Source organism: Lissotriton vulgaris, chromosome 11, assembly GCF_964263255.1.
Source record: "Lissotriton vulgaris chromosome 11, aLisVul1.2, whole genome shotgun sequence".
Classification (NCBI taxonomy): domain Eukaryota; kingdom Metazoa; phylum Chordata; class Amphibia; order Caudata; family Salamandridae; genus Lissotriton; species Lissotriton vulgaris.
Window position 1 is genome coordinate 360,305,226 of NC_141699.1, and position 27,280 is coordinate 360,332,505.

At 47.5% G+C, this 27,280-nt stretch overlaps 1 protein-coding gene across 1 annotated transcript in view; it reads right to left on the minus strand.

The window, feature by feature from the left end:
- LOC147679776 (uncharacterized) overlaps positions 1-27,280 on the minus strand; it is a 275,399-nt gene that overhangs the window by 174,402 nt on the left and 73,717 nt on the right. Inside the window, exon 2 of the mRNA XM_086944753.1 lies at positions 1,092-1,256. Coding sequence (XP_086800879.1) covers positions 1,092-1,256 — 165 coding nt within the window. The remainder of the gene's footprint in view (positions 1-1,091; positions 1,257-27,280) is intronic.

Genomic DNA, 27,280 nt, shown 5'->3' on the forward strand with positions numbered 1-27,280 from the left:
TTAATAATTGCAAGAGAACACGGTTAGAACCGCTGCACTATGTACATAGGGACATACAAGTATTGACGTACTACTGGTTTATTTCTTAAGTACTATATAAAAAAAAACTTTGTGAGCAGGCAGCAATAGCAGTGGGGCAAGATTAAAAAGTATCCACATCTTTCCAACTTTGCAAGTTTGATGCACTGTACAGCACACATGCAACATTTGAAAAGTATTAAATCATAGTTTTTGTAGTGGATGATTGCTCTTCTAGTACCAAGCCTATGCTATGCACTGGGTCACATCAAAAGTTAGTAAAATTCTCTCATGTTTTCAAGCATTTAATAAGTGATGCATCCAAGCTTTTGCAATTGAACAGGACTTGATTGAGTGTTTCCTTGCTCACTGCCCAATGGCGTTTTTTTCTACTATAGTTCGGTATTGTTAGCCACCTACCTAAGTGAAGTCTTTCTAGCATCAATGCTTTAGGTTGTGAACACTATTGGAGGTGATCATACATCCTGAGCGAATGCTCATGGTCGAATAGTGAATGGTACAATGCATATGATGCTTTTGCAGCTATGTTTTCTGAGACTGTCGCAAACAAACTCCCCCTTGTTTTTTTTATATTTGCTTTTATTGAGAGAACAGTTATACTTTCGTCCTCGATGGCTGTTCTAATTCATAGGATAACTAAACATCAGTCACAATCAATTCAATTTGTACCGACTACATGTTGGCAATTTAGAACTAACTGGCTCCTTGAAAATCCAGTTGGATGACCTCTTTGCTGGAGATCACGCCAGAGTAATGTACAAGATCAGAATGAATTGTATTATTCTGATTCTTGTTGAAATCAGTTTTATCTCTAACCGTATTGTCTCCAAAGGAGTAGCTTTGTTTAGGCCCAACTATTACTTGCCTACACATGATACCTGATTTACCTCAGGATATATAAGAGGCATTAGGGCCGGCATCATAGCAGATGCAGGACACCAGGACTGTAGCAGAGCAGAGCAGACAAACTTCCCAATGTCTGGGCCTGCAGCAACCATAGGCCAGCAGACCTGTACTTATAAAGTTACACAAATGACAATGCCGGCACTCACCCACAGCTGCTTCTCCCAGTACAGTGCCTCAAGCAGTTTCACAATGTTGACGTGCTGGCACTCAGCCAAGATGTCTATCTCCACCACATGGTCTTCGAGCTGCTCCTCTGTCGGTGCTTCGATCACCTTAGCTGCTGCCATGCACCCAGTCGCCTTGTTCTCTGCCTGTAAGAGACAAACAGTCAACGTGAGAAAATGCAGCAGCCAAACCCTTCTTCAGAGCCACAGTGACTAAGTCCCCAAAGATTGTGCACGGCTGACTATAAGGGTAGTTGCAGATGGAACCCGGTGATTTTAAGTGCTTCTGTCAATCATGCCAGGGTAATTATAAGACTCATTATCAACAGCCAATGTATTGGAAGTTATTGTATGTGTTTTTATTAACAGATCAGAGTAATGGCATGACTCACAAGTCCTCATCTATAAAGCCAGGCTGGCTACTAGAGTTTACATTAATGGAGTCAGGGTGATTTTAGGAATACTGGGAGATTGCAAGAGCCCACACCAACAGAGTCTGTGTGATTAAACAAATACTAGTAAATGGAATCTAGGATATTGTAATAGCCCTCGTCAAAAGAGTCAGAGTATTTGTAGGAATCCTTATTAATCGATTCAGGGTCATTGTAAACGTCAGTAGTCATAGTACGTGTCTTCAGCAGTAGCGCTAGAATGAATTTAAGCGTCCTTCTCACTGGGGTACAGTGACATCAAGTGTCCTTCTCCATGGAGGAAGGGAAATTGCAAGAGCCCTCGTCTACATGTAGAGTCATCACCAGTGGGGTTGGTACTATCATAAGAGTCCATCTGCATTAGGCTAAGGTCGTTGTGTAAGTCCTGAACAATGGATTTAGTGTGGTGTAAGAATTCTCATTAACGGAGTAAGGGTGATCACTACAGTCTTTGTGAATGGAGTGACAGTGATTGGAAGAGGGCTTATTAGAGTGAGTGCAAGATCACCTTTTAATCAAATCTATGCTGTAAAAGGTCTTGTAAATGGGGTAAGGGTGATGGTAACAAGAGTCCACATCAGAGGAGCCAAGATTATTTTAAGCATTTTTCTTGGCGGGGGCACGGGTCTTCTAAAATTCTAACATGCATTATCATGATTTGAATCTTGTACGCATGTTGAAATCAATTGATACCTCCTTTTTTGCTGTTACAATTTATATTTTAGAATCTAGATAATTTTAGTTTATATGTATGTTTAAATTGAAATAAAACATACATGTTATAAATGACTATTCTTCATCAATGGAGTGAGGGTGATATCTGAAACCTTGTCAAAAGAACAAGGATGACTATAACACATTTATCATGAAAAAAAACCCGATGGTTATGGGACCGATTTTTGAAGCCTGATCAAATGTTGCGGAGAAAAAGTAAATGGGAAAAGGGTGATAATAAGAAGGCATTTCTCAGTGTAGCTGTGTTAGGCTTAGTTATGTTGAAAGGTATATGAAGCATACTACTTTAGAGTTTGTTTTTAACTTGGGACCAGTGTGGAAACGACTTGTTTACATGGGCTAATGTTCAAGCTAAACATGAATAAAGACAGTATTCAGATTGTGCAGGAACAATTAGGGCTATGTTGTGAAATTAGAGATGTATTTATAGCTATATATATATATTGTTTTAACAAACCTTGAGAAGATGACTGAAGATAAACATTTTGGGCAAAATGTTGATTTCGTTTTTGAGATTTTTTGATGAGGTGACCCATTGTGCACATCATATAGGACAATGGCTTTGGAACAGATGTATCTGGTGGGCTCTTTCCTCTCATCTGATACTGGGTTCTACCCACCACTTTTCCTCTCTTAAGACTCCACTGTATTGTAACCCTTATTCCTTACTCCTCCTCCCTGCCCTGGTTTCCCCTCTCACCTCCAATATGGACTGTCTTGAGCTCTTGACAACGCACTGAGAGAGCATGTTCTTTGTGCCTCTTTTATGTTGTGTTATCAAAGCTGCTGGTTTAGAGGCTATAGCTCAATTTGCCTGCACTTTTTCCCTGTTATGTGTATTGTTTTTCTCCATCAGGTGCGCCATTTCCCCTTCTCTGTTACTGATTCCTTCGCCTTTTCTAACCCCAAGCTTCACCATTCCCCTCACACGCTCAACACCTAAGTGGTGTGGAATTTAATATAATATCTACCTGTCAATGGGACTGGTTGCTTTATAAATGTAATGTAATGTAATGTAATAGAGCATTTGTACCGCGCAGCAACCGCTCCAAGGAGCATCAAGGCGCCAGATACTGATCCAGAGATGTAGGAAACAGGTTGGGAGTAGATGGGAGCTCATCCAACTGTTACACTAGGGCTCTAACGCAAGTGTCCTGTAGCTTGAAAACCCAGGTTTTCAATCCCTTTCTGAAGTCTTTTTCATTGTCTTAAATCTACTTGTCCTGTAATCAAAATCCACTTGTACCTTTGGTGCTGGATAGTGTGACGACAAATTAGGGCAGGAATCTCATTATATGAGAGCTCTGATAATAGCCTCTGATTATGCCAGGGCTCATACTGTAGTAGGGTTTGAATGCTAGCAATTCACTGATTTTGCCACCTTGCCACACATCTACATACAGGGGTTGTCGGTAGCTGTAAGTAATAGTTTCAGTGTTGGAATGCCCTTTTAAGTCTGTGCAAACCTACTAAAGTGCATGTTTTGGAGGGTAATTGTAGCTTCATATTGTTGAACTCTGTAAAAGTGTGTGTACTTTTTATACTAGACCCACTATCAGTAGCACAGTCGAGCTTACAATATATCTTTTTGGAGCTCTCACCCTAATAATAAAGGCTTTGCGTTAATGAACCGTAAACAGAAGTCCGAACAACATTAACATATGGGCACAGATATTTACCTTAACTGCAGACAATGCCCTTCTCTGAGACATAATGTACTGTAAACTGGCAACCAAGGGGTGTGTGCTGCAGGGGGTTGGCCTACTTGTCCCAAGGACAAAATAAACATGAAACCTTGTCCTTGATCACAAACAATATGTCCTGGGCGTGTGGCTATGTGAATTCCATACTCCTGATGCACCTGTCCCCAACTGCACTATACAATATACAATCTCATTACCAATAAAGTGCTTGACAAACAGGTGGAATGTGATCTCTATGACTAAGTACAAGTAACATCCCTCCACATGATTCTGAGGTTTCTTTAGTGTGTCCAGGCTTTTTTCTGCTTTGTTTGTGTTTTAGGAAATTATACTATTCACACATTGGCAAAAACTAGGCTTATCGCTACACTGAAATATTGTCACAATACCACAATTTTGTGAGAGATGTGTATACAAATTATATATTTTTCAAGCTATTTAGATGGTAGAGCAGTTCTTTAATCACCTTTGTTTGTGTGGTCCATGTTTGTAAAGACTAAAACATTTACGTTTTAGTACTGTTTAACTCCATCCATCCTCATGACGAGCTCAGCTCGTCATGAGGCACGGTGCTCCGGTGCTCATGACAAGCTCAGCTCGTCATGAGCCGTGGAACGCTCACACACGGGGATAATTCCCCTAATGTGCTGAGCGTTCCACGGGAACGGGTGTGGTCATGACGAGCTCAGCTCGTCATGAGCACACGAGCACTGTGCCTCATGACGAGCTGAGCTCGTCATGAGCACGGGGGCACTGTGCGCACCTCCCGCCCCCCCCAGCACATCATGGGAATTACCCCCGCTGCGAAGGTGTTAAATAAACCAAAACAATATTTCAACATCTTGTTGAACTGCAACAAAATACAAGTGTAAATCATTCAAATCTAGTGCAAATGCCAAATTAGCCATTTGTTATAGAAGTGACAGGTAAAAATAAAAACGTTACTTCACTTTGCTAACTCCTACTATTTTCAATTAATTCAAAATACTTTATTCGGTTTTAAAGATAAAACCATAAAAGTTTCACAGCAAAATACAACCATTTAAAAATCCGATTACAGTACAATAAAGTTAAAATATAGGCACCAATACCAAGTTATAAAACAAGTACAGGCCAAATGGGCAATGTGCAAAATACAAACTCATGACGCGAAACGACATAATACAGAAAGTGACTATCAATACTCCATACATAATCTAGATCGCAGGGCTGATTTTAAAAACCTGCTACAAAGGGGTATACAGTCTGGTTTTAACAATTGTAAATAAAAAAGAGCAGGGAGAACCTGATTAAAATTCTGTTTCTTTAATGATGATGTTAAAAAATATCTACGGGGGACAATGTAAAAAGTGCAGAAAAACACAAAGTGCAGCAGGTCCTGTGGAGGCACTCCTTCACAGCCAGAGGGTGCTAGCACTTGTCCCCTGCAGCTCCGCTTTGGGACCGTTAAAAGCAAATGATAATAATCTAAACGAAACCTGATCAATAAAAAACCCTCATGGGTAGACAATGGCCACAGAAGTTATGGTTCCATGGTAGGGATTGTTTTTAGCATCACATATTTGCAAACACTTTGTTTACCCAGTTCAATGTGATCTCTCGCGAGCTTTTTGGTCATCGTAAAACTTCTTAATGTAGCCCACATCCTCCATTGTGATGAGATCAGGTTTTAAAAATAAATCTGGCCGCCCTAACTCCTCAAAACAACTCTTTATATATTTCAACCACGGAATTCGTAGCATGAAATCCAGACTCAAAATGTCCCTTAAAATCTGGTGATTAAGGGCTAACTCCTCATTCAGCCAACAGTTGAGCCAGAGCATCAAGGGGTGCAAAGCCAAGTTGTCACTGATGTATGGCAGCCCCACAAAGTTATTCTCAGCCACCTGTATGGCATCAGTGGCGGTGTAACCCCATAGACCACTCCCATACTCGCAATTGTCACAATTTTTGCTTGGAATAACTTCAACATTGCCGCCACAGGACGCTTACCCATTTTGGTGGCAAAGTTGAAGATTGCTGTGTTGGCCCGTGTAACCTCCCCTTTAGTCCTCTGGATGAGCGGCCCCAGTTAAGTTTGTCATCCATCAGGACGCCCAAATAAGAAAATGTCGTTGTCAGGGGCACCCTGTCAATGCCTACTTTAAAAGGGTATACTTTCTTGGGGCGGGACCCGACCAGCATAATATATGATTTGGAATTATTGATTGAAATGTCACGATTCTCCATGAAACTCCGGAAGGAATCAAGCAGGGTCTGCAAACCCTTTGCGGTTCTAGCAATAAGTACTGCACCGTCCGCGTAAAGCAGGACGAGCAGACCCCACTACCCATGTAAGGAAAGTCGGCCCCTGTTGATACCAACATCTTATGTAGGTCATTAATGTAAAGGTTAAATAAAAACGGGGCCAGGATGCAGCCCTGCCGAACGCCCCTCTCTATATTAAAATCCATGGAGACCCGAAGGTCGTTGGAGTATCTAACATTTGCCCTGGTTTCCCTGTGCAGATCCTCGAGAAATCCAACCAAGTTATCCCCTACCCCCAAGGCCCTCATGGATTGCCGCAGTTTCCCCCGATTGACAGTCAAAAGCAGAGGATAAATCCATGAAGGCCATGTAAAGGGTGCCCTGATGGGCGATTGTATATTTACCCTGGATCAAATATAAGTTAAGGCATGGGGATATGGTGGAATGCCCCAAGCGGAACCCATACCGGATATCTGAAATTATCGCATTTTGCTTCGCCCAGGAGGCTACTCGTCTCAGTATTACCCCATCAACAACCTTGACCACAGAATCAAGAAGGGAGATTGGTCTGTAGCACAAAGTGCTATTTCGGTCCCCCTTCTTGAAAACCGGCACAATCGTGGACGTACCCCAGGACTCTGGACACCCGACCATGGCTGCAGCGTTAACCACGCCCGCCAGTACCGGGGCCCAAAACTGGGGGTTAGACTTAAAGAGGTCCGGCGGTATACCATCGGGTCCTGGCTCTTTATTGCTAGATAGTCCTCGGACGTCCAACTCCACCTCCTTCTGCTCGAATAGTATTGGAGCAGATAAAATTCCCCTATCTCTGGGTCTTTCAGGATCCCACCCACCCTTAAAAATAGAAGTAAAAAGGGCCACCCCATTGCTCTCAGTTATGTTAGTACCCATTTCTCTCTCCCGTGACTTTTCAAAAAGAGGGCGATTAAAAATACCTCAAAATCTGGAACTGCTAGCTAAGTTACTGGGCTCTAGTAATTCACGCCAGATTCCCTCCTTCAATTCTCTCTTTCTCGAGTCCAGGGCCTGCTTATATAAGCACCGTCGGGCACTAATCATGGATTGGTCTCTTGGTGTGATTTTTAAGGCTTCTTTTAAGAGTCTAGCAGCCTTAGAACAAGAAGCATCAAACCACCTAGGGTCGGAGGGCAGGGGTTTATGGTGAGGAGCACTTAACAAGGTCCCTACTTTAAAAGTAATATCATCAAAGGCCCTAAGGACAACCCCGGGACAAGTATCGGGGATATGCAGGATGCAATCTCAGCAGCACATATAGTTTTCACCTCGCTATAAAATTAATCTGGGGCGATCTGTGTCCACTTTATTCTACGCCTACCGCCAGTAGGTCTCATTCTGCCCGCTACTGAGATCCTGTCTTGGCTCAACAACAACCCCCCTCCCAGGAATACACAAACAGGGTTATGATCACTGAAGGCTCTTTCAATAATTGCAAACCTTAATAAATGACTATGTAGGCCACCGGAGATCAATATGTGGTCAATGAAGGAGCCCTTATACCGGCCTATAAACGAAGGTACACATTGTTTGCTGTGCGGGTATGAAACTGTCATTACTGAAATCAGGTCAAAAGAGTTGAGCAAACTGCTCAGGGCATCCCCCTTTGCCGTATGCTCAAAATTAAAAGCCTGCATCTTTGCACACCCCAGCTCCTCCATACAAACAATTGCTGGATCACCACAGGGGTGGATATTAAAATCTCCCATTACCGTCAGGTTATTTGCAACAGAGCCACACATCCTCCTTAAGAGTATGCGTAGCTGGGCAATTTTACACCCCCCCTCTGGAGCCATGGAATTATAAAAATTAATAATTCACAAATTGTTCCTTCCCCTTTTCAAAATGATTGCTTGTACATTTTTATTAGAGAAGGGGACTAGCTGGATCTTGCAAGGCACTGCCAATGCTCTACCGTGTGCTGATGCTGTTGCTGGGACGTAGAAAGCTTTATAACCCTCCAGAAATAGACTACAATTAACCATCCAGGTCTCCTGCAAACAAATCACGGAAAATTGCCTGATAAACTGCAGCCAAATCGGGTCCCCAAATTTCCCAGCTAAGCCTGCGATATTCCATAATACGGCGTTGTAAAGGTCCTGATTAGGTTGAGTTCCCTGGGTTCCTACCAATGCAGAGGCCTTGCTCCGGGGGCTGAACCTCTCCAGCCCTTCCTCGCCCCTTGACACAATGTCTACTTTGGTTATACATGATTCCTTGAGCCTTTGTGTTATGCTCCTGCTGAAGGGGACCTATGCAATAGTCAATCACACTCTTCCAGCCTGGAAAGGGCTGAAAACCTGTGAGAGAGTTCCAGCCGGGGACCCGACTGTTGCTCATCATGACGCCCTGAAGCTCCAATTGAAATAAAGAGGCCATCCCCACCGCCCCAGTAGATCTTGAAACCCTGCCGTCAAGTGGCATGATTGAGTTCCTCCGGCCTCTAGGAACAACCTTATAGAAGAAGCCTAATGGGAGGGCTGTTATACCAAAGTCGCTGATAGAAGAGTTGAGATAGACCTCCCGGAGGATTCTATTCACAAGGTAGCGACAATTAAAATTCACAATATTACAATCGCCCCCTGCGTTTTTCCGCAAACTCCCTATCCACCCAACTCGGCGCACCATTAAGATGTTACGTTCTACCATGGGCCCCAATGATGTATTTCAAGATAACCAATGGGTTACCTTATTTCTAAGTTGGAGAACCTCTTCCTGAGATCCAGGGTGGAGTGGCGGGACATTTGTCAGAATCACTACCAGGGGCGTAGATTGTGGTGGGAGGTCAACCACTGCTGGATTCTGAGTTCCAGGAGTGGGGGCAAAAGTCTGGGGTTCCCTGATGGTCAGCTATTGTTCTTCCTATCCTCTGCGGAGCCTGGCCCTGCCCGATGTTTAATTGGGCCCTAATGCTATCAGGTCCCTTACTCACACCATCAGCATCCCCGCCTAGATCTTTTCTGGCCACAGTTGCGCTACATATCTGGGTGTAGGTTGGAAGGCTGTCACTGCTGCAGGTGGAGGGGTAAGACATGACGTCGTGGTAACTACATTTGGAATCGTAAGTACAGAATTAGGAATAGGTGTAGGTGTAAAAGGTGAGAACTTATATAAATCTGCCAGAGTTTTCTCAATAAGGTCCAATTTACCCACAATGGGACTCAGCCTTTCATCCAGCATGCAACTCATAATGGTTTTAAAAGCTTCCAACGTGTCCTGGTTAGTTGTTTTTTCCAGTTGACCAGCAACTACCTTATTTTTGATTACAGATTTAAGGGGTACATTCGGTTTCATTTTTTTGACCTGCCTGACTATTGGTTTAGACTTCCTTTTAATGCTCCCACTTGGCCTCGGAACCTCATTAATATTTCCTATTGGGCCCGCATTGCAGGAGGCTAACCGGGACACCTGATGCACATTGCCATCATGCTCAACTGATTCCAACAGCGGTTCTAAGCCCCGGCTCACCTTATTCGCTATGATTACAGTTGGGGAGAGTACTCTGTGACGGGGGGAACCCTGCAGAAGAGATGCGAATTTCGTTGTAAATGTATGCGTGGTAAAAGCATATAAAATGTAATGCCATGCGTTATAATGGCATTGCGGAGTCATGGTACTTTCGTAATGAAAGTATGCGGAGTGATGGTATGCGGAAAGAAAGTTGCGGAATAATCGGTGTTTACCCTCCCCCGGTAAGTACATTGGTGGCACGGCGGCCCACATCTCCAGCAACATACTCATATCTTTTCACCACCCATTTGAAAAATGCACAGGTCTCTCTCATTGATGGCCAGCACTGACATACACTTTTAGACACACCTCCCGCCACAAGTTCTAGTATTGCGAACTTTAGAGCTGGGGAGCTACGTTCGAATCTCGGCATCAGCTCAACATCCTGTGATTCCAGGCAAATCGCTTTGTCTCCCCGTGCCAACCACAAAGGAATGTGTTCTTCTGTAATGTAAATTGTGCTCATGCCATGTTGTCGAGTTCGCGTTATATAATATTGCAAGGAAAAATAAAGTAGGGAAACTCGAGTTCACACACTACTGAACGCGCACTCTTTAGTGCATCAGCAGTGCACTGTGAATCGGAGCGTTTCACAGGCCTGTCACAGATAAGAAATGCTATCAAAACGAAATCCTTCAAAACAATATACTACTGGCCGGCAGCAATTCATACCTGACAACGTCGGGACGGGCTGCTAGTATAGTATAATATGGTATGGCCTGTCATGATATTGTATAGTATGGTGTGTCTTTGTATGGTATGGTATGTATGGTATGGCCTGTCATGGTATAATATAGTATGGGCTGTAATTGTATAGTATGGTAAGATATTGTATGGCCTGTCATTGTATATTATGGTATGGTCTATCATTGTATAGTATAGTATAGTTCAGTGTGGTTTGGACTTTCATTGTATACTATTGTATGGTATGTTATGGTATGGCCTTTCGTTGTATGGTATGGTATGGCCTGTCTTTGTATGATATGTTTCGAGATGCCTTTGTATGATATGGTATAGGCTGTCATTGTATAGTATGGTATGGCCTGTCATTGTGTAGTATGTCTCAGGTGAGTCCTAAAAAAATTACAAATTTATGTCTGAGACAGGCCCGATTCTAAATGACACGATTCACTGAATGCTCAGGCTTCTCAAATTGAAAAGACAGAAGGTTTAATTGGCTTCAGGTGATTTAGTCACAGCCACAGTACAGTCATACTGTATTGAATTATTGGCCTCCATAATTAGCTGTGTATTGGTCAGAGCTCAAGTGTCCATGTAAGCACAGGTGAGCAGGAGCTGGGCCAGGGCTTTCCATGGCTGTGGGCATGGAGGAGGGGATGAGCTAATGGTGTGGGGTAGGGAGAAAACAAATCGAGCCCGGCTCACTAATATTAATACCACAACAAATATTAATGGTGAATTATTATTTAACAGCTCTGATTTTTCATGGCTTTTTAAAAAAAAGTGCTGCAATTGGTCTTTGTGGAACTTCTCTTTGGGTGCTTTTCTGTCTTTGCTTCTCGCAGAGGAGGCTCTGAGGATGGCCATTAGAGTAAGTTTATGGATGTACATTGTTTCATCAGGGGGGTTTCTCCATCACAACAAAATCTATTTTTGTGCCATTTTAAATAGCCAAAAGTGCTGTCATGAAGTTATTAGGAGATTTAGGGGCATATTACCAACGTTAAGCGATATTTCTCGCTAACGATGCTTAGCAACGAATTTTTTAACGCTAAGCATCGCCGGAAATTATCGCAGAGATAACTTGCTATTAGCAAGGTTTATCTCAGAAGTGATAAAAATCCTCACGCTAACTGCCAATTGAGAGATTATCGCTGGAAAACCAACGATAATCTCTCGAAGTTTGACGTTAGCTTGATGATAGGGGCTCACAAACTTAGCCATGATATCCACCTTCCATAGGATATCATGGCTAAGTCAGGAAAATATCAGGTGTAAAAAAAGCAGTGCTAACCGTGGTTAGCGCTGCTTTTTTTTTATCACTAACAGGGTTAGCGAAATCCTTGATAATAGGAGAAATGTCGCTTAACAACATTTCTCCTATTATTTATCTCTGGAACGCCCCCTTTGCATCTCATTAGAGATGCAAGGGGAAGCGTAGAGAAAAAGGGTGCTAACATGCGAATTTGCGTGTTAGCACCCTGTTGCTGGTAGGGAGATAAATTTATCTCCGCTTTCTTGACTTTTAAAGCCAAAAAAGCGGAGATAAATCCCTTGATAATATGCCCCTTAGTGATTTGCCCAAAATTAGTGGATGTTGAGTCACTGCCGAGACACAAACCTGGTTTCCCATCACCGTAGGTGACAGCTTTGGCCATAACCCCACATCTCTCCCTAATGAAATACAATTATTAAACTAAGGAGAATCATTGCAAAAGAGTGTCCGATTTTAGCATGGTGGCGCGCAACTGTTCCGATTACGTGATCATTGCCGTGCTTTGATGTGCTGTGGATGTTCAACTGAAAAACAGCATTTCTTCAGTAATGAGTCCGGCTAAATCCACCTAAGATCCCTTTGAATAGTGTTGAGAGGTTAAAGAATTTTGCCAAAATAGCTCTAAAATAGCCCTGTTTGAATCCAGGCAGCCTGCAGTCCACTGTCGACGACTCCAATAAAATGTAATTGTTGAAATATTACATTCCTGTCCAGATGGGAATCTTGGCCAGAGAAAAGACAAGCTGCAGAAAACTGGGAGCTGAGAGGTGGCCACGGGGATGGCAGATGGGGACTGTGGATGGAGGACAGCTCCTAAATGACAGTGCCTCGTACCACTTATTTTCATCCTGATTCACGCACATGTCGAGTGATGTTTATGTGCTTTGCACAGCCTGATTTTCCAATCCAAACACACCCTCTCGAAAGGACATCACTATGATCCGCTTAGATCAATAACTGAGAAACCAGACGGGGGGAGAGGGAAGAGTGTGGCGAGGGGGAGGAGAACATTCACATCGGAAGCAGCAAACAGGCACTGATTAAGTTTGATTAATCTGTGCTTGGTCCTTGCTCCACATAGGTAAACTGAACTGACATTAGGGCGCTGCTGGCCAGTTTGGAGGCAGCAAAGAAGACTGAAACTGGATCCAACAAATTCTAAATAATAGGAAGTTTGCAAGTCCTTTATTGAACACAATAGTGTCATCCGCTCGACCCAAAAAATATCCAAGGGTGTTAACCGTTTTAGTATTACCCATAGCATGACTCACACTGAGATGAAGGGGTCTCCTAGCGCCCGGCTTTATGATCCGATCTGATGTGGTCCGTGCCTTTCATCAGTAAGGTACCTACCTGGCTGAGATACAAACTCAGCAACTAAAGAATTGCAGGTGAATTGTCACAATCAATTCTGGTAACACTGAAAAACAATCAATGTTAATATCTCAACAAATAACACCAATATGGTAAGATAGGAGAATGGCAAAGTGAATGAGGAGACTGGATGAGACCAGAGCATTTAAAAGTCCTTCCGTCTTCAGTGTTTAGCAATACAATTAAAAAAAATCCTTTTAATCATTTTTATACAGAATATTCTAAGCGTAGATTAGTGTATATTTGGCGCTTTGTATATTCACATGCTAAAGCTATGCTTGTAATTTTGGCAGCTAGTGCTTGAACGTGCAATTTCTTTAAAACATTTTTTACAACTGCACATCCGGGAGGGCCAGCCCCCGTCATACACCCCCCTTGTGGGCTTACGTAGGGAAATTCTCGGGTTTCCTCCATCTCATAGCAGCGTTCTCAAGGCCTGAGATACCTGTTTAAACACCCCGGGTATGGCGTATTTAGGAGGACATAGAGGAGGCGCGGCAGCGCCAACATTTTGAAGAGAGCAGCGCGCCCCATTAAGGAAAGAGGCAAGGACCTCCAGTGGGCAACATCCGATGCCAACCTTGCCAGATGCGGCTCAAGATTCTTTGTGAAGAACACCGTCCCTAGTGACGTACACCCCCAGATACTTTAAACCCTCAGTAACTATCGACACTGGACACTCGACGGAACTCGTGGGGGGGGGGCCGACAATGGGTAAATCAGGGATTAGGCCCAATTGATTGTGTAGCCGAAGTAGCTGCCAAAGAGTTCACAAAGATGTAGCGCCTGCGCCATTGAATGGTAGGGTCTGGCCATGTAGAGGACGATGTCATCGGCGTATAGGGATATACGCTCCTCCCACTCATCGGTCAAGGCCAAGCCCCAAAAAGACCTTTCCCTCCGGATCCAGTGGGCCAATGGCTCCAGGGCCAAGGCAAAAAGAAGCGGGGATTAAGGGCAACCCTGCCTGGTGCCGCGCCGCAGGGGGAACATCCGAAACATCGCCCCATTGACTCGCCCCCTTGCCACCGGTTGTGCGTACAGCAAACGCACCCAACTGCAGAAGGCAGGCACAAAGCCCAATCGCCGCAGGACCATGAATAAGTATGGCCATTCGATACTATCGAAGGCCATGGAGGTGTCCAGCGCCATTAGCGCCGTTTGGGTGTCGCCGACGTCCTCCGTCATGTATAAGACTCCATAAAGTCAGCGTAGGTTGTGCCTAGTACTCCAGTGGGGCATGAATCCTGACTGATGTACATGAATCAGGTCTGGTAGAACCGAGAGCAGTCTCGTCGCCAAGGCTTTAGCCAACACTTTGGCTTCCACATTAAGTAGCGAGATAGGTCGGTAAGACAAGTATTGATCCTCCGGTTTCCCAGCCTTGTGTATAACCATGGGGGTCCGCAGGGGGGGGGGGCAAGGAGGGGCACTTGTCCTCCCCTGGAGCGCCTCTCCTTGCCCCCCCCCTGCGCAAGCCCATGTGCACAAATGCTTCACCTCACACTCCCCTCTGCACAAGACAAGCCCCACCTCGCCCATAATCATTCTGTGTGGGGCTGATTGCCACATACAGAATGACAATGAGTCAGTCTGGGCTGGCACAGCATGTGGTGGCCGCCTCCAGCCTCAGTCCAGGGCAGGGCATTCTGTCACAAGGAAGTGCAAAAACGCCCATGCTGCTGCTAGGTGAGAATCCAGTTAGCCAAAGGAAGGCGGTGAAAGAAGTTGAAAGGAAAGGATTATAGTTATAGTATAGCAGCCATGGTTGCTGCTTTTTTATTTTATGCAACTAACAACCATAGACAATAGTTCTGGCTTGTTGTAGGTGTAACGTTACTTGTTCCAAGTGTAACGTTACTTGTTGTATTATATATCTGGATGCAATGACAAAAGCAACAAAAATACCAGTCGGGCGGCACATTATATTATGCACAGATTTTTAGCTTATGTGTTTTAACCGCTTCCGTGCAGCAGGAATTCCAGCCCTGTGCTGGACATTCCAATCGCGGGCGTGGTCGTGACAGAACCATTCCGTCATCCGCACAGCCCAACCGTGACTCATGACGGAATGGTTCTGTCACAAGCATGGAAGGGGTTAAGCCGCTCATTTTATTACATCAAACACCCTTTTGGAGAGACCCCCCTAGTTTTTTCATCCCACTTAACGCTCTGGAAAAAACACCATGTCAGTCGCCCCACGTCAAGGCTTTGTGCATCATGCATGACTCATGCCTTCCACTTTTTCAGATTACCTATGTGCAGGGGCATAGTGAACCCTGCTCCACCCCACCCCTTGCTTTAGGAACTACAGCAAGGGTGGAGTTCTTGATAGGTCTCATAATTAATGTGAAAAGGAAGGTGACTGAGTAAGTAAGTGAAGGGATGGGTGGATGGATGGCTGGATAGATGAGTGAAATGATGGATGGATGAGTGAGTGAAAGGGTGGATGACGCGCGAGTGAATGGGTGGATGGATGAGTGAAATGATTGATGGATTGATGAATTGATAAGTGAAAGGGTGGATTGATGTATTGATAAGTGAAAGGGTGAATGGATGGACGGATGAGTGAAAGGGTGGATGTAAGGCTGGATGAGTGAGTGAAAAGGCGGGTAGATGGACAAAATGATGGATCAATGAGTCAAGGAGTGAAAGGGTGTATGGATGAGTGAAAGGATGGATGAATGATAGGTTCAATGGATGGATTCATGAGTGGATGAGTAGATGGATGGGTGGGTGCATGGAAGGATGGATGGCTAAGTGAAAGTGGAATTGAAAGCGGACGGGGGATGGGTAAATGGATGACTGAACGGGTGAATGGCTGGATGGATGAGCTAATGGATGGATGGGTGGAAGAGTGGATGGATGAGTGTATGGATGGATAGGGTGAAAGGGTAGATGGATGAATGATGAATGAGTAAAAGGGTGGATTGAGGGATAGATAAGTGAAATGATGGATGGAAGGAAACGTGATGAATAGGTTTGTAAATGGATGAATATGGACATTGTTGGGCACACAGATGGAAGGACAGAATGAATGGTGAAAGACTGAATGATTGAAGAAAGTATGAATACTCATTGTAAGCCCCTTTATCTTAAGCAACATTTCCTATACATTAATTTTCCCATTTATATGAGTGATTGTCTCTTTATAATATGTGTGTGCTGTAACGCACTCCAAAACTCTGCCCCACATACTTGGGATGAGTAGCACTGTAGAAGAAATTAAATACACATGAGAGAGGGTCTATGTGAAGATGAGGGGCGCCATTGGAGGGTGGTATCAAGGCCAGACTGGCCGGACTGGGCATCAGGTGTTTTCTCTGGGAGCTGGAAAGGTGGGGGCGGTTTTGTTACCAAAAAAGACCTGCACATTTGCTTAAAGCTGCACGTATACTGAAAAACCATGAAGTGCACAATTGTTTCAACCTAATATAAACTTATTTTCACTTGTACTTTAGTGGTTGTCTATTTACTTACTTACATCAGAGAAGGTTGCGCAATAGTATATGTCTGTAAACCTTACCTTTTGTCCTGAATTATAACCCGCTGTCCTGGATTTTTGTCCCGAATTTTGGCCCTTTGTCCTGAATTTTTATACTCACTGTCCTGAATTTGCACCCATGCCAGTTGGCTTGTAAACCTGCCCTGTAGCGTTCAGCTTTTGGGATGCCAGTGGGGTAATTTTAGGGTTCAGGGTGGGTATGGGTTATGGGGTGACAGTGATAATTTTAGGGTTCAAGGTGGGTATGAGTTTTGGGGTGCCAGGGGTAATTTTAGGGTTCAGGGCGGGTGTGGGTTTTGGGGTGCCAGAGGAAATGTTAGAGTTCAGGGTGGATATGGGTTTTGTGGTGCCAGGGGTAATTTTAGGGTTCAGGGTGGGTATGGGTTTTGAGTTGCAAGGGGGGACATTTTAGGGTTCAGGGCGGGTATCGGTTTTAGGGTGCCAGGGGGCTAATTTTAGGGATCAGGGAATGTATGAGTTTTAAGGGGCCAGGGGGGTAATATTAGGGTTCATAAGTGTGCTTTAATTGTTGTCAAATTTCAAATTCAGAATTCACCACTTTTTTTTTCTCAGAATGGCCTGAGCATTACTCGATCCTGATTGTCTGCCATTTTAGCCCCGCCCCTGTTGATTAACATTAGCCATGCCCCTTCGTTTGCCAGGTTAGCCCCCCCTGGAAAAATTTCTGCTGATGCCCATGTGTATAACCACAATCGTGGCCTCTCGCTGGTCTGATGGGAGTCTCCCCACATCCCTCGCTTCAAGGAACATTCGTCTGAGGGGTTCAAGCACAACACTGGCCGGCCTCTTGTAAATTTCGACTGGGAGCCCATTGAGCCCCTGCGCTTTCCCAGCCTGGAGTGCATTGAGGGCTTCCCCGACTTCCAGTGTCGTTAGGTCAGCGTCTAGGCTATCGGTCTGCTCCTGAGACAGCATAGGCAAAGCAAAGTCCCTAGTAGGACGCAAAAGCCTCTGCTATGTCAGTCCCAGGGGATACCAAGGAGCCCGACTCACCCCTCACCTCCGTAACCCAGGATCGCTCTCAGTCCCTGCACTCGAGCCATGCCAGTAACTTCATGCTTTTATCCCCGGCAGCATATACCCGATGCTGCGTGGCTAAGGAGTAGGCACGCACCTCACTCTCCGCCAGCGCGCAAAGTTCCCGTTGTTTGAGGGCAAGCTCTTGGCTATGCTCCACTGAAGGGGCCCGCCTGTCTCCCATTCGATCGTTTCAATTTCCCGCTCCAACTGCGCCACTTGAAGTGCCTCCTCCTTTTTCTGGGCCCCAATCAGCGCCTGAGCCTGTCCCCTTAAGACTGCTTTAAAAGCCTCCCACAGGGTTAACTGGGAATCAACCGATCCCTGGTTCTCAGCGAAATACAGTTGGGAACCTTCGCGTATCTTATCAACTATGGAGTCATCTTTGAGGCACCATGAGTCAATTCTAGGGAAGGCCGCCTTAGTGGTTGCCACCCCTCTAAGAGTGACCCCCACTGGAGAGTGATCCGAGATTCCCCGGGCCATGATACAGGAGTCTACGAAGTCACCCAATTGGTCCCCCCAAGTCAAAAGATGATCTATTCTGGAGAAGGATCCGTGCCATGCGGAATAGAAAGTGTAATGCCTTTGTGAGGGGTGGTGTATGCGCCAAATATCGCTGAGGCCCAGTGCTGCAACAAAGTCGCAGAAGCCCGCTTCTCCTCTGTGCCCCTGCCTCTCCCCAGACGGTCAAGGTCCACATCCATGTCCGCATTGGTGTCTCCCCCCAGTATCAGAGTGCCCCAGGGAAGGTCCGCCAAGTGGGCCCCTATTTTAACATAAGTTTGCGTATGTAACCCAGGCGGGATGTAACAGGAGCTAAACACCAATTTGCGACCCTCCCACCTAACCTCCACAGCCACCACACATCCAGAGTTCTCCGCCCACTTACCTGTGACCACCATCGGGCGAGCCTTACGTACAAGGATTCCCACCCCCCTAGAACCAGACATGAACCCCGAGTGAGACATCATCTTATAGCCAAACCGGCCCAGAGCCCTGCACGTGTTACCCCTTAGGTGAATCTCTTGTAAGAGCACTACATCAGGGGCGTGGCACTTCAGATACTGCAGGATCAGTGTCCGCTTAATTTTATTACCCAACTCGTTGACATTCCATGACCAAATCCTGATATGCGCTTGATAACCCATTGAGGTACAAGTTAGACTGTCCCAGATCCCCCCGCACATGCCCACCCATAGAAATTGTCAAGTAAACATAGAAAGTAGAGTCACCATGAGCTAAACATAAACATTCCCCCATAATGGAGAAGTGGAGAAGTGTGGCTCACTGGTTAGAGGAGGCAGACCTGGAAGCAGAGGTCAGCCCGGGACCAGGGTTCAATTCCCGCCTCGGCGGGGTCTTGAGTCCTAAAAATGTCCATGGACTCGACAATTCTCGCTCTGGTGCCTAATCGATTCATGGGTTCACACTGTGCGACTCTGGGCAATAGCTTGCTTAATCTCCACAACGGCCCCTCACGGCGGGATGCCTGGCTTTCATCTTGCGAATACCCTGCCGGGGTTATCTCACAGGGGAATACCAGGACGGGTTCCCTAAGCAGGCGCTTAGAAACCGCTTGGTGATTTGCGCTATATAAATTCCTGTACATAATCCAACACCCCCAACTCGTACCCCACTCCCTGCCTCCCTACTAAGTGGGTCCCCAACCACCCACCTCTTAAACGAGCAGAGTGCCTGTTGCCCTTTCAACCCCATAACAACAGTAAGAGGGAACATAAACCTGCAGTCTCAGAAGAAGATATGCTTAAGTAGCAGAGTGCACACCCATTAGATGGATGTCGCTGTGGGCGCCCCTCCCACTCCCTCACCCCCCCAACGCAGCAGAGGTGTACCAGAGACACTCAGTACTCAATCACAAAACCCCTAGGAGACCCAGTCCTGCAACGTCAGAGGAGTCCGCCGCCCCGGAGCCTCCCATCCGACCACCGCCTACATGCAAGGACCCAGGAGGTATGCCGCCCCCGCCTCCCCCGCCCACAGTGCCCCAAGTCCTCGTTACCACTGAAGTCACTTGTGGGATGTCTGCTCGAGCTGTTGGGGTTCGAAGAAGAATGCCTTGTCGCCGTCTAGGACCTTGAAGCGTGACGGATAGAGCATCATGTATTTTTCTGAGGGCTCTTTTGACACCCTCAAACGATCTCCGCTGGCGCTGCACATTTAGCGTGAAGTCAGGAAAGAAACGAATTGTGGCGTTGTCCAGGTGCAGATCCCCGGACCCCCTTGATGCCTGAAGGATTGCATCCCGATCCCTGTAATTTAGGATGCGGGCTATAATGGTTCGGGCGGGATCCTGGCTTGGGCCTCCCCCCACGCTCGATGAGCTCTCTCCACGGAAAGGCGCTTTGACTTACGATGGTTAAGTATTAAATCCTTATCGAACCAGTCTGTGGATGGGCCCTCCATGCCCTCCGGAACACCCACGATTCGGACATTATTTCGACACGCCCTGTCCTCCTGATCCTCCAGGCGGGCGGCCATGTCTGTTTGGCTTTTGGTAAGTGCGACAACTTGTTCCTCCAGCCTCTTCGTCCTGGATTGCAAACTGCCAATGCCGCTTTCAGCCTCTGATACCTTATCTGACATCCTTCCCAAGTCAGCGCGTATTAGGTTGACTTCTTCAGTCATGGAGTCGAGCTTGGGCTCCATGGTACCTCACATTTCTTTTATGGCGCCGCGTATCTCCATGATGGCTAACATGATGTCCTTAAGTGATGGGTCTGGCCCACTGGCTGTCGTCTCGCTTCTCTGGCTCCCCCGCTGGTTGATCATTCTCCCGTCCCATGTTGACGGTATACTTGTCTATATAGTTAGTCTGGCCTTGTGTCTGCGCCCTGTTGCGGCCCATAGCCCCGTGTTCACCACCGCTGTAGATGAAGTCCTCAGTTGCTCACCCCAGGGCTTTCTCAAAGTGCCCCCTTTCATGCCTCTCCCCCCCTGGGTGTGGTGCCTCCTTGCCGCTCACACTGACCAGGGCTCACTCACTGTCCGTTCCACTACAAAGCAAGACCTGTAGCCGGCGCTGGGCTGCGCTTCCAAAGCCTGCGCATCCCACTTGGGGCCAGAGACGGGCCAGGCACTGGGGCACCGGGGGGAATACTGCCCCAATTCAAAAGGTCCAACCTGCAAGACAACTGGACCGCAGGCGCCACCGCGCTTCAGGCTATGCGGGGGCCGGTATCTGTATAGCACCGCCAGTGAGGGCTAAGCCGTGTATCCCAATCACTGCAGGTACCGGGCTCCAGTGCCCGCGAGTGCTCTAGCCGCCATCTTGTCACAGCCACTGCCGCCTCACCCCCGCCAAGAACCCAACACCGGTCTTGTCCTGGTACTGCCTCCTCACCTCATCAAGGCACTTGAATCCGCCGTGCTGCTAATGCGTCTCCTTGCGGCGGGCCTCCACATACTTCCCCGCAGCCTGGGTGCCGCTGCCGGTCCTGGTGCGCTCCCAGCCCACAAGCACCCAGGCCCACTCGACTCCACCCACCCGGGCCTCTCCTGCCAGCCACACTGTGCCTGCAGTGCCGCGACTCACCTCCCGCACCCCCTGGTACCACTGAGAGCCACTACTCTACACACCAAGCAAGCCCGGTCGCGGAAGTCCTGATGTCAGCCCCACAACGTCATCAGTCTCTGGGGGCTCGGCGGATCCCACCGCCTCCACATCGGCCGCAGGCACTCTGCACCCAGGACTGGGAACCTCCGCTCAGCAGGGTACACTCTGCCCCGGCTCCATTCCTCCGGGGTCCTGAAGTGCCATGCTGCTGCCGCCCTGCAGCTGCTCCGCCAGGCTCACCGCCGGCACCAGGTGTTAGCAACGGGGCTAGACAGTGACGGACGCCATTTTCCAACAGTGGGACTCCCGGCCCGGGCCTCAGAGCTGCCGGCCGAAAAAACTACAAGGCGGATCAGCTACGGGTCGGAAAAGCTGCCCACTGCCTCTCTGCAACATCAGCAAACAGTATATTCCCTTCAACTGGAGGGATTATGCCGGATGGTAGGTGTAGTTTTTGCCTCTGCATGCAGCAGCTTGTCTAGTGTGCGGCCATCTTCTTTGGCTGCAGGCCACGCCCCACGTGCAAGTAAATTTGAGCAGGCGGGTAGTCAGTGATGGTTTCCACAACAGTACAAGTCACATGGAGGTATTTCCAAGAACATTATGATTAGGTTTATTTCATAAATCTTATGAAAGGGACATGAGGTAAGGTAAGGTAAATTTGTATTGTTTAGTTAATTAAACCATAACAATATTAAAAGTTCAGGCCAGATTCAAAGAAAAAAAAGTTGAATGAACACTTCATCAAACATTAGTTTGTTATATCCAACTTATCAAATTAATATACTTAAGCTAAAAACTAGATAACATAAAAACTAGAAAACACGGAAATGACATGGAACATGAACTGCAGGACTAAATGTCTGCAGTGTCATCCAGGAATACCACTTTGTAGGTAGACTCTGACATGGAAACTGAGGGTCTCAGGGGAGGAAAGAAGGGAAATGTGCACAATAAAATTGACATGCACCTCGTGTCCGTTTGTCACTGCTCGTGGTACTCTGACGCCTAATGTGTAAACCTGCGGGGGTAAAGTGTGTCACGCTTTGTGAGGTCATAGGCTGTCGATCAGTACAAGGATTTACAAATCAAGTAGAGAACCAAAGAGGAAAAAGGGGGAGGAGCACAAGAGACAGGCACAGGTGATACTCGTGTACTTCAGAACTTCAGTAAGGAGGCAGCAGGCAAAACAAGGGTGATGTGGCTTGGAACTGAGCACTCAAACAAGAGATACAAATAATGTGAGAATCAGAAGGGAATTTAGCTTTCTAACTGTAGCATCTTCCCCACCCCTGGAGCATGCAGCTAGATTATGCCACACAGAGAAGCTGCTGCCAAATATATCTTTATTCTCTAACATTTACTCACACACTACACATTACATCATACTTCCTAGAGCCACACCTTACCACCTCCCTGCATAGCACGTAGTTCCTGTTTAAAGTCCGCCCAGAACCACAAGGGCCCGAATGCATAAAGCATTACTATCCTACACCAACCTCAGTTAAAGGCCAAAACCAGCCCTGATCTTTCAGGTTTTGCAGCCCCGGCTCAGCTGGCCTCCATCAATAACTGGCTGACTCAAGTGGGCGATGAATTCACTCCTCTGAGACGAATTACCATCAAGCGAGCCCATGCAGCCAACCAATGGTTCACCTCAGATCTTAAGGAGAAGAAGTTGGCTGCACGGAGAGCCGAGCGAGCATGGAGAAAAGCATATTGTCCAGCGCTTAAAACCACCTACCTATCTGTTCTTCGGATCTACAAAAAAGGCATTCTTGGCGCTAAAACTGAGTTCTATTCTAATAGGATTCTGACAGCGGAGTCCCAATCCCAATCTAAAGAAATGTTTGCCATTGTGCATGAACTTGCCTCATCCGACAGAGCTACGGCTACGATTCCCCCCTCCCAATCTTTATGCGACTCGCTCAACGCGTTCTTCATTGAGAAGGTCGCAAAGATCAAAACCAACATCCCTCTCCCATCACCCACATTTATCAATCCCTCTCCCCCTTCCACCATTTCCAAATTAACCAATTTTCCCCTCTTAACCAAGGCCACACTTGTCACCAGCACCCTGAGCACTCACGTGGAGACAAATCACTGCCTCTCCCCTTGTCAGGCGGGCTTTCGGCCCCTCCACTCTACGGAGAAGGTGGTGATCTCAGTGATGGATGGGCTACGTGAAGGCATCGACACCAACCTCTCGCAAGCCCTCATCCTCTTAGATCTGTCCGCCGCTTTTGACACAGTGGACCACTCCATCCTCCTCACCCGTGTCAGGGCGGCTGGCGTAGAGGGCCTAGCCTTCTCTTGGCTCGAGTCCTTCCTGAGCGAGAGGGCCCAGGCGGTCCATCTCGCCGGCTTCACTGCTGCCTCCCGCAAGGTAGAGTGTGGGGTTCCCCAGGGTTCTTCACTTTCCCCTCTTTTGTTTAATTTATATATCTACCCCCTCATTTTTATGTTGCAGCAGCTCGAGGTCACTGTGCTTAATTACGCCGATGACCTCCAGCTAATTTTCAACCTCTCCCACTCCCCTTCATCCGCCCTGAATGTTCAAACAGTTATGCTGTTCATTCAGGACTGGATGAACTGCAACCACCTCAAACTCAATCCGGACAAGACAGAGTTGGTCTTGACCGGAGGTGGTTGCAGTCCCTGGTCTCCCTCTTATTGGCCCCCATCACTTGGTGCTCCACCACTCCCGGTCCCCAAAGTTAAAACCCTCGGGATTCTTCTTAATTCACAACTTTCTGTTCACTCCCAAGTTAGTTCTGTGGTGTCCTCTTGTTTCTTTTCCCTTAGGACAATCAGGAAGATCTCCCGCTTCTTCTCTCTCCCGGCTTTAAAAGTCATCGTGATGGCAATGGTGCTCTCGCGCCTCGATTATGGTAACATAATCTACAATGGCGCGCCGGCCTATGCCATTCACCGCCTGCAACTAGTGCAGAACCAGGCTGCTCACCTGATCTATGGCCTGCCCAAATTTCATCGTGCTACTCCTTTGTTGCAGGCATTACACTGGCTGCCTGTGAGAGAGCGAGCCTTATTCAAACTTGGCTGCCTCACTTTTCAGGCCAGAATGGGCACCGCTCCTGCGTTCATATGCTCAGCCATCAAGCCTTACTTGCCGGGCAGAGATCTTCGCTCCACCCATATGGCACTTCTGGTCACCCCCCGTTTCAAAAAGAAAAAAGCTGGTGGAGCAAAATTTGCGGTCCTCGCTCCAGCCTTTTGGAACTCTCTCCCTGTGCGACTCCGCACTTCACCTTCCTATATAGAGTTCCGAAAGAACTTTAAAACCTTTCTTTTTTCCCGTGCTTTTGCTGCCTAATCTCCCCTTGCCGCTGTTGCTGGTCGTAACCTAAAAGCGCCATGAAACTGCTTGGTAAAAGCGAGCTAAATAAATAATTTTAAATTCAAATTCAAATTCCTGTTTAAAGTCCGCCCAGAACCACAAGGGCCCGAATGCATAAAGCTTTACTATCCTACACCAACCTCCGTTAAAGAATGTGCAGTGATGAGGCCAACACCGCCCAGAATACAGATGCAGAACCTCTTCACGCCCTGCAATCTGGAATACTAAGGAGGTAGGTGCCAAAATAACAAGCTAGCAATCCTTCTTAATCCCACTGCATGAGGGAACTGAACAGAGAAAACAACAAAAGTGCAGGGATTGAGTAAGGCGATGAACTACTGAAGTGAGAAGCTATGCAACTACGTGAGATGTTGCCAGGCAGCTTCTGCACTTTAACTTCGGGTTTTAGTATCCAATACCTAACAAGACCCAAAAGATGTGGGCCTAACCTAAAAACAAGCATGTACGGAGGTTAGCAGTTTAGTTCTCACACTAGTTTACACAAGCCTGTTTTCCACCACTTCCAAGCATAAATTCACTCTTATTCCCCTGTGCCGGTGTTCTTTGAACTTTTAGTTTTAACTGCCTTCCTGGCTCGTGATTCCCCAACTGCCTTTCAGATTGTCTATCTGGGATTTGTGGACCTTCACTCGTCCTTATCCTGACAAAGTCCACAAACAAGATGGGTATTAAATTAAACATTTCATGTCCCAGAAGAGACTCAAAACGTAATTCAATCATGGAACCAAAGATACTCAGACGCTGAACAAATGATGCTCCAAATGATGCTCAGGAGAATAAGGACAAAAATGCATCTGGATGAATTTGTGCAGGAATAAAATAGGTCGCAAACAAGGGAGTCAAAACAATGGGTACGGGGGCGTGGCGAGGCGCCAGCCACGATGGCCGCCTAGAAGGGGAGCTCCGCCGGGACCAAGTCTTTCCCCTTTGCCAACCGTCACTAATCTGCCTCGAGGCACACCACAAAGTGTTCTCGTAGGAACCCAGATGACCCGCTACAGGCGGCAGCAACTTTGAGGGCCAACCGCGCTTCATCCGCAGAGGAGAGGCTCCCGCCGGGGCCCGGCCGGCGGACGGAGGCGCAGGAACCGCGCGGTCGGACGCGTTGCCTGCGCGAGCTCCCGGCTTGAGGCCTACCCACGGGTGGGCGGCGGACACCAGGGGCCTGCTTGGAGGCGGAGCCCAGCGGACATCGTTGGCGTAGGGGGTCCGCGAGGGAAAGTGGACCCCTAGGAGCTTTCCTGGCCCTCCCGTGGGTCGGACCGCAGCCCAGTGGTGGCGGCACTGCTTTGGCGGTGGGGGTGCCAACACCCCTGAGGAGACAGACTGAGGACCCGAGATGCCCGAAAAGAAGGCGGGGGCTACACACCTGCGGGGCCAGGCTCTGGGGAGACTGACACACCGCAGGCACGGCGGACCCAGTCATCTACAGACATAACCGGTAGGCATGGAGAAAGGCCTAAATACGGCGAATTAAGTGCGTGTAATGAACGGCGCATCTGAACTGGTGTAGTAAAGCGCCAGAGCAGACAGGACTGCATGGGGCGACTCGCAGCAGCTGGGCCCTTCCCCTGAAGTAAGGATGCGCTGTCTTGCAGTGTGATAGTGGAGAAGAGAGCAAGCCATGGGAAGATTGCCCGAGCTCAGAGGGCCGCATGAGGGCCAGGGAGATATAGAGGAGGTATAGGACGCCCTGGTGGATATTGCAGAGGAATAGCCGGGGAAGATATTAGTTGCGGCGGACTCTGAGAAAAGACCGTGGTGGATACTCAGGGCGTGACGTTACCGGGGATCGCCTCGCCGCCATACCCAACTAGGAGATAGCTGTAAACAACGCCCCTGGATTCGGAGAGGGGGCCTCCAGGGAAGTGAGATCCGACTGCTCTATCGCACTGGCACAGACCTGAGAGGGGTAAGGCCCCGGCGCGACTTTCAATTCGGACGAGCTACCGCCATGAGGCCCAAAACAAATATGGCGGCCCAAACCAACAAGCTGGACATGTATGCGGTCCCGGTGGGGCAGGCCCAAGCCAGCAAAGCATCAGAAGAACTAGCGGGCCCAAAGGAACCGTCCCTGGCCTCCATTATGTCGGCAATACAAACGTTGGGCCCCAATCTGGAGACGAAAATGGACAAAATATCTATTGAGGTCAACCTACTCCAAACGGACCTGGGAAAGACCACAGAAAGAGCAAAGGTGAACGAGTCAAACATCAAAAAGTTACAGTCCTCTTCCAAAACGTTGGAAAAACGGGTCAACGAACTGGTCTACCAACACAAACAGATGGCCCTCAAGTTGGAGGATCAGGAAGGGAGAGCCCGCAGGAGCAATATTCGCGTGGTGGGAGTGCCGGAAGGACTTGAGGGGCCCAACGTTGAGCTTTTCCTGGAGGACCTCATCCTTGCCCACCTAAAGCCCAAGCGTCTGTCCACCATATTTACGATTGAACAAGCACATCGCGCGCCGGTCCCGAAACCCAAACCAGGTGCGCCGCCAAGGACAATCATTGCGAAGCTCCTCAACTACAGGGATAGAGACGCTATCCTCCAGACAGCGAGACAGATTGGGGACCTGCAATACGAGAATGCCACTATTCATTTCTTCCCTGACTTCACGCTTCAGGTCCAGCGGGAGAGGTGTTCATTTGCGGGGGTGAAGGCAGCACTCCGAGAGCGAGG